The following is a 17,699-nucleotide window of genomic DNA, read 5'->3' as shown; positions in this document are numbered from 1 at the left end:
AATGAGTTCTTGCTGACCGTGGCCAACTGGGGACCCAGCCGGAACTCCGTTCCTGTGCGTTCCTGCCCAAAAATAGCCCTGCCATACTATGACATAAAGTTGCCAGCTCCAGGGTTAGAAATACCTGGAGATTCTGGGAGCCTGGGGTGGGTGGGGTTGGGGAGGGGTGGAGTTTCAATGGGGTATAGTGCCATAGAGTCCACCTTCCAAAGAGGCCATTTTCTCCAGATGAACCAATATCTGTCACCTGGAGAGCAGTTAAGAACATAAGAGACGCCCAGGGGTCATTTCGTAGAAAAAGAGCTAGGGAGACTCATTAGCATAACTCATTAGCATATGCCACACCCCCTGACATCACCGGAAGTGTGTCCTCCCCACAGCCGGCGGCGACCTCCAGCGGGCACCAGCAGGGAGCTCCAGGCCCCGCCCTCCCGCACCTCACCCGCGGGGATGGCATCCCCCCGGGTCCCCCCCCCAAATGACCCCTGGAGACGCCAATGTTGGATCAAGCCAAAGGCCCATCCAGTCCAACACTCTGTGTCACACAGTGGCCAGAAATACCAGGTGCCATCAGGAGGTCCACTAGTGGGGAGCTGTAACAGTGGGAGAGCTCCAGCCACCACCTGGAGGTTGGCACCCCCAGTAATTTGAAAGGGATACACCAAAATACCACTTTCTTCTCACTTTTTAACTCTCTAACTGTCCTGATATAATTTAAGACTATCGCCTGACGAAAATGAAGAGATCTTTCATCAGGTGGCAGCCCTGATCAAATGATATTCATTAATCTATTAAAACGTGCACAATTAGCATTTTTATCCGGCGCTTCCTTCCAACTCTAACATTCTATGATTCTATGAGGAGCTTGGGGGAGGGCCTGCATGGCTCTCCCTTCCCTATTTTATCCACACAACAAGCCTGGCAGGTAGGTGAGGCAGAGTCATTCAGTGAGATTCACTGTGAGTGTAAAGAAGATGTGATTTTGGAAAATCCGAGATCCTAGTTAGCCACGCTTATCACAACACAAGATTAACTGCATGGATTTTAATGAACTTTCTTAATACACTTCATTTACAATCCACCAGGGCTTTTTTGGTAGAAAAAGCACAGCAGGAACTCATTAGCATAACAGGCCACACCCAACAGCAGAAATATATTAGCATATTAGGCCACACCCCCGACAGAGCAGCTCATTACCATATTATGCCACACCCACATTACCAGAAGTGTGGTCATCCAGCCACACTCACCTTTTGCTTCTTATTCTGTTGACCTTGTTTGTTGTCAAAACCCAGGACTTTTTTTGTAGCAGGAACTCCTTTGCATGTTAAGCCACACACCCCTAATGTAGCCAGTCCTAATGAGTTTCTGCTGTTGGGTTTGGCCTATTATGCTAATGAGTTCCTGCTGGGCGTGGCCAACTCGGGAGCCAGCGGGAACTCCTTTCCTGTGCGTTCCTGCCCAAAAATAGCCCTGCAATCCACCATTCCAATAGACTCGAGGGGGACTGCATAACTGAAACAATGCAACCAGGGCGGTACTAGTATCAGCAGTGCAATAAAACGTGATTGCAAAATTAGAGGGTAGCACATTTAATGTTATATACAGTTAAGCAATGTCACACATACAAACAAGGAAAGAAAACTGGATAACAGGTTTAGAGAAACAGTGCAACAGTATAAAGTGTACAACAAACAAAGCCAAGAAGCCCCCCTAAAATTCCACAGGCATTAATTATGACCCTTTCCCCTTTATATTGGGAGCCAGTGAGGATAAACTGAAGATGGGGAAAACGTTGTAAGCCACTTGGGGTCTCCACTGGGGAGAAAAGGGGAGTACAAAAATGACATACAAATAAATAAAAGGTCCTTCTCAACAATTCCACTGCACACATTCTGTGGAATGCTAGAAGATAACTGATGAGTTCATAAGCTATACCTGTATCTGTTTTCATCAAGCGATACCGTAACAATCACTTTCAAACTCATATATTTTATCTTTAGGAGATTTCTGTGCCACCTCTTCAGAGCCCTGCTCAGGGTGGCTTACAACTGAAATAATAAATTCTCAATATAAAATTGTATGTGTTACCAATATAAAAATGATCAATCTAAAAATTGTCCCTGCATGTCCCAGACAGAAAGCAGAAGAAAGATCTTCTGCTGCATGTGAGAGAAGGGGGAATGCGCTTTCTGACTAGCTCTGCACACCAGCTCTTCTTTTTTGTAAATACATGTATTCAAACAATAGTTTTAAAAACTGCGGCTAGATTACTTGGGGGCACCTTTGTAATCGCTTAAAAGGCTAATAGACAAGGGCGCAAATTCACAATCACAATGGTGCTTTTCTGTCAAGTGGTTAGATCACTGGATTAAGAAAGCCTGAATTAATTACAAGAGTTTTAATCCACTAAGTAAACTTTGTAGCCCTAATAAAAATATGTTAAGGAGCCATTAATCCCCATTACATGACTGTGATGAATTCATATCCAGAATTAGTGAGGAGAAAAGACCACGTCACTCTTTGCAGTCACACTGTCTCACCTTTTCTTTGGGACTTACTGCTGTCCTCTCCACTTTGTCCCGTTAGCAGATTAATTTCCAGCCTGTTTTGGTCTGCTGGTAACTTGCTTTTTACAGGCTTTGTGGCTTTCAGATTGGCCAGCTGATGAGTTGGGGAAACCGGGCATCTGTTAACAGTTCCAGTAACATGAAGAGAACGTGACCTTTGGACATGGAATCCTGTCGCTCAAGAGTTTCTTTCTGAAAGGCAGCAAGTAACTTTCAGGCATAAATCCACCGAATAGAAGGCAGGTCGGAATCCAGAATTTCCCTTCCAGAAACCGGGGTGGGAGGGGGGAGATGCTGCAAGAAAGGAAAATCAATTGCAAAATTCTGGCCTCCGACTTCCAAGAGGCAACGATTTCATCTGGTCTCAAAATTCATTCCTGGTGGCTACAGCTGCCTGCGTGTGCTATCCTTGGTTGTAACTGAAAAGCTAGGATCATAACCGAGGAGGCGAGTGTGGCGGTCTTTTGATCATCTCTCTTCTCCAGCCTGTCGGAATCTGTTCTCATTCGCCACTACAGTCAAGGTTCATCCAAGGTCAGATCAAATGGCAGACCCATGTGATGGGGGAGGGAAACATCCCAAACAAGCTCCCTCAATTTTTGAGAAGCTTCAAAGGATTAGGAAGCTGAATCACAGCTTTGAAGGTACAGGGTGTTACCAAACAGAGAGTTATAAAATATAGCCCCACATCACTGAAGCATCTGATAATGGCTCTCAATTTCCATGACAAATATGTGGTCTGGCCCAAACTGGGAATGTCCTTTGTCCAAAAGGGATTAACTCTGTTAGGATGGTCTAATTTGGAACACAAATAAACGGGCCAATCTAATGTAAATCCCCAGGGGGTCAAAGATTCCAGACACTCTTGGTGGTGCTCCTGCGCTAGTAAGGTAACTTGGGTAACTGTTACACACAGCAGCCATGAAATTTACATAGGAACACAGATCAAGTAAGGGGTGGGACTAGTCACCTGTAATATCTAACCACTAACCCAGAGTATAATTTCAGGACACGGAATGATGCAGTCACCTTGCTGAAGCAAAGCAGATCTGCTCTGAGCCTTCCTTGGGATGGTGCATGGCATGCATATAACAACCATTCCTTAGTTTCTCCTTAACCCCTGGTATTCAAAAGCAGATTCCCTCTTAACATGCAGGTCTCATTTCACTTTTGATCTAACCCTGGCCATGTAAGTTGATACTGCCACCACATCTTGTGGCAGTGAGTTCCATGTGTTAATGGAGTATGAGAGTACTCTGAGGCCTGAATCTACTGCTAAGCAGTTTCAATGGGTGATCTCACTGTTCTAGACTCAGACATGGCAGTTTGAGGTGAGAAAAGAATTGCCTACTTTTTTTCCAAACTTTGTATTTTTATATACTTCTGTCATGCCTTCCGTCCTAATTAATTCAGGCACTTTCATTCAGAAAAATGACAGACTGTTTAGTTTTTCATTATAGGGAAGATAAATCCTTTTCTGCACCTTCTTTCCAAGTCTGGGACTGCATCCACATGGAATCCTCCCCCCAATCTTGGCTTCCAAATCAGTTGCTTCCATAGAGAGAAGAATCACCAGGTAGTTTGGGTTGCCTCTACAAAAGCAGATGTGTTCATAGTGGAAACAGATCATCCACATGAAATTTTCCCTGTACTTGGCTGCTATTTCCTCTCCTGCCACTGGAGGGACTTAAATAAAATTGGTAATAGCTTTATAACATTATAACAAACTATTGAAAGAACATAACAGTTCCTGGGTTTCACTTTAAAGGTTTCTGTTTGTTTTCATTGCAGAGTTAAAAGGGAAAATATGCAAGCTGTAACAGAGACCATTATGATGCTATAGTATGGGGGATAGGGGGAATGGCAGCTGCAGAAGGCTAACTCAGGGAGATTGTAGAAAACCTGCCTGTATGGATGCTCCAACAGTTGACAAGAGCTACATAGAAATAGTCCCTGTGCTGAAGCCACCAGTGTTCGAGGCTGCCTGGAAGCCTTTTACAGGACAGTCAGTGTCTTCTAAAGTTGTGGGCAGAGAGGAAGAGGATTGTGAATATCAAGTAAAGATTCAAGCGTCTGCTTGCAGCCTTGGGAACTGTGCTTCTAAATGGCAGCTCATTCAAGCTTTAAGGCCGTTAACTGATGGGTGTGCCTACCTCACAAGGTCTCTTTGGGTTTCTAGGCTTGCTATGCGAGCTGTCTTGCTTCCTGTACTTGGTGAGAATGAATGATGGTGATCAAAGCCCAGCAACAAAAACCCAGTACCAGAAATGCTTACACATGAAAAGTACACAGATGATATTAAAAATAGTCTGTATAAGTGCCAAGTTCTGCAACCCAAGATGCTGATGGGGACTGGACTTGGGGCCTTCTCCATGCGTCAGGTGCTCTGCTGTTTCCCATAGCATAGGGCAAGAACCATTCAAACCATCCATGCCTTTCGCCCTCGGAGCTTTGCTACCCACCGCACCGAATTTCGTTGTGCTGGGTGGACGTGTATGTGCGTGATATATGGCAACAGGCCTCTGCGCTTGTGCAAAGGGGGCTCTCAGTTTGGCCAGCTCCTCCCCCTCCCAGCATGTAGCCGGTTGCATGATAAGCCAAAATTCAGAGGGTGTAGCGTTTTCCCAGCCTAGACTTTTTCCCCGGATCAAATGCAGCCGTGAAAGACAGAAAAGCCTTGCTAGCAAAAGAGATGTACTTTGCACGTGTTCGGAATCCCTCTTGCCACAGAAGGCTGGGTATTCCCCCCCTCCCCTTGCACACTTTCCCGTTTCCTCCATGCGCTTTCTCTGCCGGCTCACACCCCCAAAACTACAACTCCCAGAGATTTTCGCGGCTGCTGCGGCAGATGACCACTAAACCGATCTCAGACCCAAGAGAGCGACGGCAAGGAGGAGACGGGCCAATCGAGTGCGACCTATCGACTCTCTCGGCGTTCGACACGAGGAGGTGAGAAACCAAAGGTTTTCCTAGAGCGGACGATGACGTCAGGGCAGGCTACCAGGACGCTCCGGGCACACGCACGCTCGTCGGCGTCTTAACGCAGACATGCACAGCTCCCGCGAGAGGGGTGTGGCGATTGGGCACATGCGCACGGCCTCCCTTCCTTTCTCCCCCTCTCGTTGCTGCCGCCATGGCGCCTGCGGTGAGTCTCTAGCTAGGCCGGGCTGGGGAGGCGAGGCGAGGAGGGGTCGAAGCAGGCCGGCAGCGAGACGAGGCGATGGAAGGCTGAGGAGGAGGCCTAGAGGGAGGCTTCCACCCCCTCCTCAGGGACCCCGGCCCCCCTTTCCCTTGGCTTAGCCCGCTTTCCCAACTTTTAAAAGGGCCCCCGGGGCAGGGGCTGCGTGTTAATGGGAAGGGGTGTGTGTGAGAATTGCCCCGTCTAGTCTAGGAGCTCGGCCAGAGCGCTGGATTGGGCCCCATAGAACGCTTTGAGTAGGTCCGTGGCTCAGTGGCAGAGAGCACATGGCCCAGTTTCCAGCCACAGGATCAGCGGGGGCAGGGAGGGACCCCGCAGATCAACTTAAACAGATGGGCCGAAGACATAAGGCTACTTCCTCTAGGACGAGAGGACTTCATGAGGGGCCGTTTGGCTTGGCATCAGAGCACCGGTTTTGCACAGCAGCGACTCCAGGCTCTGTCTGTGGCGGCAACAATGATCATAGAAAGCTGCCTTGTACTGAGTCAGATCACTGGTCTGCCAAGATGGGTAGCTGTGTTAGTCTGTAGCAGTAGAAAAGAGGAAGAGTCCAGTCGCACCTTAAAGACTAACAAAATATGTGGCAAGGTAGGAGCTTTCGTGAGTCACTGCTCACTTCTTTGGAACTGCGCACTCCAGAAGTGAGCAGTGATTCACGAAAGCTCCTAAAAGGTAACGGTTCCCTTGCTCGAAAGCCAGTCGAATCCGACTCTAGGGTTGCGGTGCTCATCTCAGTTTCAAAGCCGAAGAGCCAGCGCTGTCCGAAGACGTTTCCGTGGTCATGTGGCCAGCATGACTAAACACCAAGGCGCACGGAACGCTGTTACCTTCCCACTTAAGTGGTACCTATTTATCTACTTGCAATTTCTTGCTTTTGAACTGCTAGGTTGGCACACTGCCTCACCTAACTCACGGAAGCTCCTACCCTGCCACATATTTTGTTGGTGTATGAAGTGCTACTGGACTTTTGCTCTTTTCTACTGGTATTGTTTGCTCTGATGGTCTTCTGAATCACCTGATCCCTGTACGTGGAAATGCTGGGGATTGAATCTGGGGAGTTTTGCATGCAGAGTGGACACTACGCTATTGAGTGGTTGCACCATCTGCCGAAGTGTCTTGAGTGTTGTTGGAGGGGAAAAGATTCAGTTGGGTAGCCATCTTGGTCTGAAGCTATAGAACAAAGTTTTGAGTTCAGTGGCACCTTGAAGACCATCAAAGTTTAATTCTGGGTATAAGCTTTCATGTGCGTGAACACTTCATCAAATGTGTGCACGTGAAAGCTTATACCCAGAATTAAACTTTATTGGCTTAATGGTGCCACTGGACTCAAACTTCGTTCTGTTGGAGGGGGGAAAAATCTCTTCTCTGTCCGAGGTTCCCTGGCAGCTGCTTGCCTGAGCAGGAAAACAGTGATGGAGTATATGGGCTGACTCAGAATAAAGTCGCGTCATGTGTGTGTGGTGCGGGGGGGGGCAGGGTTGTGGTTTAGCAGTGGATCATCTCTGTTACGTGTAAAATGGCTCGGGTTCAGTCCTCAGTATGTCCTGCGGGGGCAGGGAGGGACCCCGCAGATCAGTTTAAATAGATGGGCCGAAGACATAAGGCATCTTCCTCTAGGACGAGGACTTCATGAGGGGCCGTGGGCTTGGCATCAGAGCACCAGTTTTGCACAGCAGCGACTCCAGGCTCCGTCTGTGGCGGCAAAGAAAGCTGCCTTGTACTGAGTCAGATCACTGGTCTGTCAGGATGGGTAGCCGTGTTGGTCTGTCTGTAGCAGTAGAAAAGAGCAAAAGTCCAGTCGCACCTTAGAGACTAACAAAATATGTGGCAAGGTAGGAGCTTTCGTGAGTCACTGCAAACTTCTTCAGTGATTCACGAAAGCTCCTACCCTGCCACATATTTTGTTGGTGTATAAAGTGGAGCTGCGGTGGCTCAAGTGGTTAAGATGCTGAACTGCAGGCTGTGGAAGGTCAGTAGTTCAGTTCGAGACCCGAGTTGCTGCATGATGGAGTGAGCTCCAGTCTCCAGTTCAAGCTCCTGCCAACCTAGCAGTTCGGAAGCAAGAAATTGCAAGTAGATAAATAGGTACCACTTCGGTGGGAAGGTAACAGTGTTCCGTGCGCCTTGGTGTTTAGTCATGCCGGCCACATGACCACGGAAATGTCTTCGGACAGCGCTGGCTCTTCGGCTTTGAAACGGAGATGAGCACCGCTACCCTAGACTCAGACTCGACTGGCTTTCGAGCAAGGGAACCTTTACCTTAAAGTGCTACTGGACTTTTGCTCCTTTCTACTGGTATTGCTTGCTCTGATGGGTTTGCTCTGATGGTCTTCTGAATCACCTGATCCCTGTACGTGGAAATGCTGGAGATTGAATCTGGGAAGTTTTGCATGCAGAGTGGATACTACGCCATTGAGTGGTTGCACCACCTGCCGAAGTGTATTGAGTGTTGTTGGAGGGGGAAAGATTCAGGTGGGTAGCCATCTTGGTCTGAAGCTATAGAACAAAGTTTTGAGTTCAGTGGCACCTTGAAGACCATCAAAGTTTAATTCTGGGTATAAGCTTTCATGTGCATGCACACTTAATCAAATGTGTGCATGTGAAAGCTTATACCCAGAATTAAACTTTATTGGCTTAACGGTGCCACTGGACTCAAACTTCGTTTTGTTGGAGGGGGAAAAATCTCTTCTCTGCCTGAGGTTCCCTGGCAGCTGCTTGCCTGAGCAGGAAAACAGTGCTGGGGTATATGGGCTGACTCAGAATAAAGTTGCGTCATGTGTGTGTGTGGTGCGGGGGGGGCAGGGTTGTGGTTTAGCAATGGATCATCTCTGTTACGTGTAAGATGGCTCGGGTTCAGTCCTCAGTATGTCCAGTTAAAGACTCTACTCGGGAGCCGAGCACATGAGGTAGTTCCAAAGTAGATGTACCGATGGCGTCTGTGAGTGTAAAGTAGCTTTATATGTTAATAGGACAGACCAGCACCCAATCACATCTGTGGGAGAAATTAAAGGAATGCAACCGGGGATGCTTTCAGAGGATGGGCTGAACCAACTTTTTAGCTTCGGGTGGATCCTACTCACTGAGAATTGATCCTGGTCGTAACTGAGTTGCTCCTCCCTTCCTGTCAGCAAAGCCCCATCCCAGGTTCTGTTTCCTTGTCTGTGCCAAGATGTGACAGAGTTCTGGATATGAGCTTTTATGCACGATACTTGCAAAGTGTCTGTCGTCGTGCTGGGCAGAATTGGGTGTGTGTGTGGTTGCTTGTGGATTGAGGCGACCCCGGGAAGTGCAGTCAGTGTGCTGCATACGAAAAACGCCACCCTGCATGTAACCTGTGTGGGACCCTTCTCGTAGTACTTTGCTCTCACTGTAACCGTGGTCCCTGAATGCTGCACTTGGCTTTTTTCCCTGTAGGAGTGAGTGACAACCATTGATCTGAATGGGATGTAATTGAGTAGGAGCTCAGTCTGTGATGGATCCCAGCTTGCTCTGCTCAGTGTGCACTGCCTTCCTGCTTCATACCAGGAGCCCTGCTGCGGGGGACAGCGATACGCATTGCACCGCCATCGCCAGGATGTGACGCTACGCGTCGCTCTGGCAACGGGTCCCGTTGCCAGAGCGACGCGTAGCATCACATCCTGGCGACGGCGGTGCAATGCGTATCGCTGTCCCCCGTGGCAGGGATCCTGTAAAGACTTGCGGATCCCCCGCCACGGCTTGGCAGCCCTACTCTTTACTGACACGGAGGCGAGAGAGGGAGCTCTGTGAACTGAGAATTCCTCTGGTTCTGGTCTTACCTCTTCCACCAAATCATTAGTCACCCACGGAGACAAGCCTAGCCAGCCACTCGCTCAGCCTTGTGTGTCTCGCCTCCCCCAGCAATCTGGGGATTAAACTAATATTGACCTTCCTTACAATTGATTATAAGGGTAATTCTTATGATACATTTCGTGTGTATCCAGTCAGAAGGTGAAATATAGAAATGTTGAGCATTAATATTATGGCAGCTGTTGGATTTAGAATTCCTTATACCCCAGAGTTAGTGCCATTTTGTCTTTAATCTACTATATAGTTTATGGGAGTTTGTCCTTATATTCTGTTATGGCTGCTTATGCTGTTTTTGTTAGACACTGGAAGAAAATGACTCCTCCAACCAAAGGGGAATGGATCAGTAAAGCGAAAAGATTTATTTTGTGTGTTAAACTTAACTGCATATTGAAAATAAACTTTGTTTTCTCAGAAAAAATAACAAAAATAAACGTTGCAGGCTTTTGCATTTTGTCCAGTGATAGCCGTTAATTCAGATGGGAGAAAAGAGAAGGGGGTTCCTTGGGGACACTGGCTAACCCTGTGCTGTGACCCCAGCCCTGGAGAATTGAGCTGACTCGTAGGCCTCTAGCACTGCTTTCTGTTGGTCCTGTGTGACCAACAAACTTTGGGAACTGCTTTTCTGATTGATTTGGTGCATCTCGTGTGCTTCTTGCATCTGGGAAGCATTCTCTGCTTATCGTCAGGTTGTGAAACTGGCTTGCTGTAGCAGACCGGAGACCTTTTTGGTAAGCAATTCCGCATTCGGTTCAAAGCAATAGACGGGTCTGTTCTTTACTGTGCCCTTCGGGACAGGTTGTCCTGACCCGGATAGCCCAGGCCAGCCTGATCATGTCAGATCTCAGGAGCTAAGCAGAGTCAGCCCCGAATGGGAGACCACCGAGGAATTCCAGGGTTGCTATACAAAGGTAGGCAATGGCAAACCACCCCTGAATGTTTCTTGCCTTGAAAACCCTACGGGGTTGCCATAAGTCCTCTATGACGTGACAGCAAAAAGAAAAAAGGCAGGTGCTGTGACACCATTGCTTTTCTGGCTGGCACCTTTGTTTGTGGTGTTGCCTCCTGGAGAGCAGGCTAGGAGCACAGTGCTAGAGAAGCAAGCCAGAGTGCAGTCTTGCTCTTTGACGTACGCCACTCTGGTGGGTGGGACTCAGCCATAAGAAGGGATCAACAGGAAGGGTGGGGTGAACTAAGCTGGTAGCTGTAAGTGCAGAAAAGGTGTCCAGTAGCTCAGGAGAGGTCTGGAGGAAGAACTGAATTTGAGAGAAGACTTCATGTGTTAGGATCTGAGTGAAATGTTTCTTCCCTGCCCTTTTAGCCCAAAAGAGCCCACAAGGCAGCTTACAGTGAAAGCAGTTAAAATCCACATCATCCGCGCAGAAATCTGACAACAGTCCCATCTCGACTCAAAACAAACTGGCAGAAAGCCAAAGGAACGAGAGGAAATAAGGGACAACAGTGGCATTTCTGTGAAGAGTCCAGGTCACCTCAAACAGGCTGTGAAAAGGGGTTGTCTGAAGCTGTAAAGGGCAGGGGCAGGGTGGGTATTTTTAGGAAGAGAGTCCCATAGTCTCAGTGCTGCAACTAGGCAACACCTATCCTTTGTGGCTGCATCTTTGAGGACCATATGATGGGACCTCTGATGACCTGAGTTCGTGAGCAAGGTCGTATGGGAGTAGAGGATGCTCAAGTTCTCTTGGTCCCTTTGCTTTGAATTGAGCCCAGAAACCAACTGAGAGTCATTGCAGTTACCGTAATGTTAGTATATTAGTACATTTTGCTTATAGCAGCCCACCCCTTTCCTTAATCTGGTGGCTACAATCTAAATAATTTGTAGTGCTTTCTGAAGACAGTCATGCATACAACGTGTCGTATTCATCTCACCCGGGTGATCACCACAGTTTGTGTAACGATGGCTTGCTTCGTCTCCGAAGGACAGCTGATACCTAGCTCTCCGGGATCACGCCCAAGCTGCCCACCTTAGTCTACAGAGGGAGGGTGCAACCTATCCAGCACAGGTGGTATACCTACTTCCAAGGCCAGGTGTGTCACCCAACCAACCTCTGTCTTGTCTGAAGTAGACTTCCATCTGTTTGCCCTCACCTAGCTCCTCACTCCAGACTCTAGTCAATCTCTTCCCCTGCCTCATTTGGGAAAAGAGAGCAAGCAGACTAGATGTCACCCGCATGCCGGTGATCTCCAGTCTCCATGTAGCCTCATCCTTTTAGGAATATAAGGTGCAGAAGCAAGTAGGAGTAATGAAGAATTTGGCCTGCAGGTCAGGGATGGGGTTAGGAGAAGAGGCAGATGGAGTGAGCCGGATGAGAATGCAGCCAGATGGAATGGCTGTCAGAAGGGGTGAAGAGGCAAAGTGGAGGCTCAGAGGTATGAGACACTGTAATAATGTTGGCCGAGACAGAGAACTTGGATAGGTATCTTGAGTTATCCAGTTTCTTTCTTTCTTTCTTTCTCTCTCTCTCTCTCTCTCTCTCTCTCTCTCTCTCTCTCTCTCTCTCTCTCTCTCTCTCTCTCTCTCTCTCTCTCTCTCTCTCTCTCTCTCTCTCTCTCTCTCTCTCTCTCTCTCTCTCTCTCTCTCTCTCTCTCTCTCTCTCTCTCTCTCTCTCTCTCTCTCTCTCTCTCTCTCTCTCTCTCTCTCTCTCTCTCTCTCTCTCTCTCTCTCTCTCTCTCTCTCTCTCTCTCTCTCTCCCTCTCTCTCTCTCTCTCTTTCTTTCTAGCTTTGAGGGTTGATTGGTTATTGGGGTGAGGACTTTAGCATTCTACCTTGAGCACTGTCCACTGAGAGGAAAACATAGACATTAACACACATACACCCTTGTTCTTCGGTGCCTTAATTTACTTTCGGGGGTAAGGCGTGTCACCTGTCAACATGTACTTGCTGTGATCTGAGCCCTGTGGATAAAGCTAGTCTCCAAACAAGATCAAGAAAGTTACTCTGGGATTGAGTGGTCAGCTCAGAGGCCAAGCTCCATAGACTTCCAACTGATGGGCCCTTCCTTGTGGTTTCTCACTGTGGACTGCCACTGGTTCTCTGACGGCCCTTCTCTCTTTCTCTCCCACAGAAGAAGCTTGCCACAAAGGGCGGCAAAAAGAAGAAGCAGGTCTTGACATTCACTCTGGACTGTACCCACCCAGTAGAAGATGGTATAATGGATGCGGCCAACTTTGTAAGTTCTGGGCTCTTGGGGTTTATTTTACTAGATGTAGAATTGCACACCACACTGGATTTGGAGAAGGCAGGAACTGGTGGTGGTTCAAACATCAACCCGGATTATGACTGGATTATTTGGGAGGCATCTTGAGCAGGCGAATCGCAGCTCTCGTTGTCCCAGAGTGCATGTGATGTGTTCTTTGCTTCATCGCAATGACCGGCATGCCACGGCACAGTCTGTGCAGCCGCTGCTAACTGGTCCATCGCTGATGTCTTCCTGTTGGCACTCTGGTCCTTTTGAAAAGGGCTGTCGTTTTATGGTAACCAGATCTGGAACGTGCTGAATAGTTAGGACTTTCACGCAAGAACTGTTTGGGAGGGAGCGACCTAGTTTGGAATGGGTATTTCCAGTAACACAGCGTTGCAGGTGCATTATCTGTGACGTGCTTTGCATCAAGTGTCTCCTGGGTGGGTCTTTATAGCAAAGCTTGCTTGGTGCTTTGCCGTGGCGCAGTTGCCTTGCTGTAGTGTGGACATCCTGCTTTGTGCTGGCTTGTGCATGTTGCAGTAAGCTCACTCTTAGGCTTGTGCATGTGAACCTAGGAAGCTGCCTTATACGGAGGCTGACCATCTAGCTCAGAGGTGTTGAACTCATTTGTTTTGAGAGCTGGATCTGACATAAATGTCACTTTGTTGGGCCGGGCCATGTGTGCCATGAAACGTAATGCTAGGTACCGGAGATATAAACACTATAAAGGACAGCAGCTGGTAAGCTCTGAGTTGGTGTATCCTCACTTCAAGTCCCCATGGGCTGGGAGGGGGGGGTGCCAAGGAAAACCCATATGGGCGAACTGGAGAGCCAGCTGTGCAGCAGTGGGCAGAGGCTCGCATGCTGCTTGACTGCTGCAGATGAGGTTGTTCCGCCATGCCGAAGCCACCATTGGAGTGGCTCCACCCACTTCCCCTGAGCAGTCTCCTGTTCCCTCCCTTGCATCAGTTGCTCGCGGGCCGGTTCTGGCCCCCGGGCCTTATGTTTGACACTCCTGATCTAGCTCCTTAGTGTCTACCTTGACCAGCAACAGATCTGTGCAGTTTTGTATAGAGAGAAGTTTCTTCCTTCACCCCCCCCCCCTGCGGATATCACCAGTAGTCAGGGAGCTGCAGTAGGGCTTTTGCTTACAGGTGGTTCGGGTGGGATGGTGCATTCAGCGATCACATGGCACAACCATGCTGGGCCTGTGCCCCTTCAGAACGGAAGGATGTTTTGTGGGATTGCTTAACATGTAATAAGCTACAAATATTCTGGTGGCACTGGGGAGTTGGGAGATGTATGTATGTTGTGGCATGCCGGGACCCATTTTGTCAGAGGTCCAGAGTGTTTGTAGGCGCGAGTCCATGAAAGCTTGCCTAAGTCTTTCAGCTGCTGCTAGCCTCTTGGTTGTGTTTGCTTCCAGATGGAATAATACGCTACCGCTCTGGAAACGAGTTAATACCGAAAACTAGGATGTTAACAAGGCTAAACTAGTTTCAGAGGGCAGCTGTGTTGTTGGTCTGCAGTAGAAGATCTAGTTTTGAGTCCGGGAGCACCTTAGAGACCATGGAAATCTAATGGGTCCCTAAGGTTCTACTGGTCTTGAATCTAGCTCAAGGCTAAGCTGTTTTGGTGTAGGGGTTAAGTGCGTGGACTCTGATCTTGGAGAACTGGGTTTGATTCCCCACTCCTCCACTTGCAGCTGCTGGATGACCTTGGGCAAACCATAGTTCTGTCAGAGCTGTTCTCTCAAGGACAGTTCTGGGAAGAACTCTCTCAGCCCCACCTACCTCACAGGGTGTCTGTTGTGGGGAGGGGAAGGGAAAGGAGTTTGTAAGCTGCTCTGAGACTCTGAGTGAAGGGCGGGGTAGAAATCCAATCTCCTCTTCTTCTAGATCTTCTCTCTCTGTTCAGTATTTTTTTTTTTTGTCTGGGAAGAAAGTTTGGGTGTCAGTCGGTTTAAAAACTTGCAACCTTGCTGGTTGCATCAAATTACACTTTTCTCAGGAACAGGCTGACAGGTATTTTTAGCAGGAAACTGAAAGTTTTCAAAGAAACCGCATTGTGACTTGAGCAGGGAAAGTTCCTTCCCCTTCCTTTCCTTGTGGAAATATTTGCGGTTAGACCAGTTATTGCAGGGGCACATTAGTATGCTATGGGAGCCCCCCTAGAGTGTTAGGAGAAATTCATTTACTTTCCGTGAACACAACGTATTTATATGTAGAGGAGGCTGCCCGCTGCATCTCTGCATGATTACTCGTTCTAGTCAGGCCTCTTTCCAGTCAGCTCCTGCTGGGGGCAGGGAGAAGTGTTTGGCTCATTCAGCATGTCTCTTAGAATCACTAGACTCACAGGGGTTGGGCTTCTCTTTAGACTGTAAGAGTGGGATGTGTCTAGGTTGCCAGACTGTTAAATGTTTATTTATTTGGATTTGGATTCCACCCTCCCCACGAGCGGGCTATGAGCTGAACACATTATAAATAGATAAAAACATACAAATAGATAAAAACATATGATGTTAAATGCCAGGTTGATAAATGTTGCTAGATCAGTGATTCTCAGTGGCTCGGGAGCCACACCCACCATTGGTGGCTTTTCTGAGCATTGCTCCCTAGTGTACCACCTGCCCCGTGTTTCAGCAAGGGGGGCAGGGCTCTTGGCTGGTGGGGGTCGTGGTTGGTAGGTGGCTCTCACCTTGAAACAGCTGCCATCGGATGACCGGGTAAGCCGCAAGCCTCACTGAAGTGCAGACCTCACGCCAGGGATGGAAGTCAATGAGGCTCTTTTGGCTGGCAGTAGTCGCAGATGTGGCTGTCCACGAGCTGTGGAGTGAATACCACTGTCTTAGATAATTCCAGTGAGAGCAGCAAATTAATGTACACCAGTATCTCATCTTTGCAACACCCATATGTGACTAACCACAGGCTGCAAGAGAAGTGCTGCTAAAAAGCAGGAGACGCCGTGTGTGATGTGGGGACACCAAGTCAGCCTTGCCTTGAAATATTTATTTGCATAAAATATGCTGCAGACCAGGAGCCAGCACCTGCCTTCAGCACCGCAGGCCATTAGTGAACTTCTGCCAGGAAGCCCCCCTCAAAGAAAAAAAAATTAACATTTTAGCTTATTCCACATTAGGCCTAGAACCGCACAATGTTTTATGGTAGCCCGAGAAGAACGCACAGGTTGTGGTGGTAAGCTTTCACAGGCTGCAGTGCAAGTCCCCAAGATGCGCGAAGTGACGGTAACACAAGTACCGGTGGAAGAAGGGTGTGGCAGGACGTCGGCTAGCTCTCTCTAAGCTGAGTTAGTGAGAGCCAGCTCACAGTTTTTTAGCCTCCAGCTCAGACATTTTTGTCTTTGCTCAGGAAGGGATGGCTCCAGAGCTAACTAATTGATGCAGTAGCCAGATCGCTGGCTCACAACTTTAATGGCAGTAGCTCACAAAGTAGGATTTTTGCTCACAAGACTCCACAGCTTAGAGGGAGCATTGCGAGCGACCCGGAAGATGGCGATTGAGCTCCAGTGCAGAACACATGGAAACTCTGGGCTTTGGTTCCGTCAAGGACTGCAAGTGTTATTCAGTTGTTTAATTCATTAAAGCTGTGATGAAACCTTGACGGGGAGGGACCGCCTTAAAGCCCCCCCCCCCCCAATTTGTTTGCTGAGGCTATTTTGGTTCCAGTGCTTTATGTGATGGAGGCTGTAAAGGGATAGAGTGGCAGAGAAGGATCCTGGGAGACCAGGGCTTGAGGACCACTTTGGCCATGGAAGCCTGCTGGGGGACCTTGTGCCTGTTGCAGAGTTAGGCCCGTCTCAGCCTGGCCTAATTTACGGGGTGGTTGTTATGTTTGAATGGGGAAGGGGAGAATGATGTTCTGAGCTGCTCTGAGTCCTGACTGGGGGGGAGAGCGGGAGGTAAATGAGTAAAGGTATTGTAAAATAAAAACGGAAAACGCTTTTTTCCTTCTGACGATGAGTGCGTGTCTTAAGTTGCAAGTTCTTTTGCGCTTCTTTTAGTACCTCAAACAACGCAACTCTTCTGACATTTTGCTAGCGTGCAGATCTGCTTGCATCAAATCGGTTAATCAGGGAGAGGGTCCATTCTTGGAACGTCCTTACCCGTGATGCAAAGTAGGCCTTTGCTTATCCTGTCCTTGATAGATACGCGGGGAAACAGCTCTTCCTTCTGTGGCTGCCTCTTTTTATTAACGTCGGTGCGTCTGTATGGAAACAGCCCCCGGTGCCCGTCCGTCGGTGTTCCTCACCTGGCCTGAACCACCTGTCTCCACCCCCTTGCAGGAGCAGTTCCTCCAGGAGCGGATCAAAGTGAATGGGAAAGCTGGCAACCTGGGTGGGGGCGTGGTGACCATTGAGAGAAGCAAAAGCAAGATCACTGTCACCTCGGAGGTCCCTTTTTCCAAGAGGTAAGGAGCCAGAAATGGTTAAAAGATGAGGCGGCGGCTTTGCCACAGGCAAGGGAGTGTTAGAATCTGGGGCACTAAAAGCCTTACCTCTCCTGAGAGCCAGTTTGGTGTAGTGGTTAGTAGAGATTTGAAGGCCCAGAAAAAAACCGGAAAAATTCGGGGGGAAAACCCCATTTTTTCCCGTTTTTCCCCTGAAGCCTTTTTGTTTTTTTCCGAAAAATTGGAAAAATTGAAAAAAGAAAAGAAAAAAAAATGATTATGGAACGTTTTATTTTAACATGATGAATAAAATATTTTAAGACAAGGTGTTCAAATATTATCCAAATCATTTCTAATATATATATATATATATGGTATCAGATTGATCTAATTTCTGTGCATTGAGGACAAGCAAGTCCTAGGTTACAAACTGAACTCTTCAATGCAAGAACAAGATTCATTTCTTCCTTTAGGAGGTGCGATTGTCAGAAGAAAATTA

At 48.2% G+C, this 17,699-nt stretch overlaps 2 protein-coding genes across 2 annotated transcripts in view; one reads left to right on the top strand and one right to left on the bottom strand.

Annotated features, from left to right (window-relative positions):
- Positions 1 to 3,065, bottom strand: part of RNF207 (ring finger protein 207) — a 51,715-nt gene extending 48,650 nt beyond the window's left edge. The window contains exon 1 of the mRNA XM_015429817.1: positions 2,544 to 3,065. The gene's annotated coding sequence lies outside the window, so the exon portion shown is untranslated. The remainder of the gene's footprint in view (positions 1 to 2,543) is intronic.
- Positions 3,066 to 5,598: 2,533 nt separating this feature from the next.
- The window catches only part of RPL22 (ribosomal protein L22), a 14,749-nt gene continuing 2,648 nt past the window's right edge, over positions 5,599 to 17,699 (top strand). The window contains exons 1-3 of the mRNA XM_015429821.1: positions 5,599 to 5,715; positions 12,678 to 12,782; positions 17,097 to 17,221. Of these exons, the coding sequence (XP_015285307.1) occupies positions 5,704 to 5,715; positions 12,678 to 12,782; positions 17,097 to 17,221 (242 nt within the window). The 5' untranslated portion in view covers positions 5,599 to 5,703. The remainder of the gene's footprint in view (positions 5,716 to 12,677; positions 12,783 to 17,096; positions 17,222 to 17,699) is intronic.

Source organism: Gekko japonicus, unplaced genomic scaffold, assembly GCF_001447785.1.
Source record: "Gekko japonicus isolate JY-2015 unplaced genomic scaffold, Gekko_japonicus_V1.1 scaffold1166, whole genome shotgun sequence".
NCBI classification, from domain to species: Eukaryota; Metazoa; Chordata; class Lepidosauria; order Squamata; family Gekkonidae; genus Gekko; species Gekko japonicus.
Note: the sequence above shows the minus strand (reverse complement) of the source record. Positions and strands in the feature narration are given on the sequence as shown.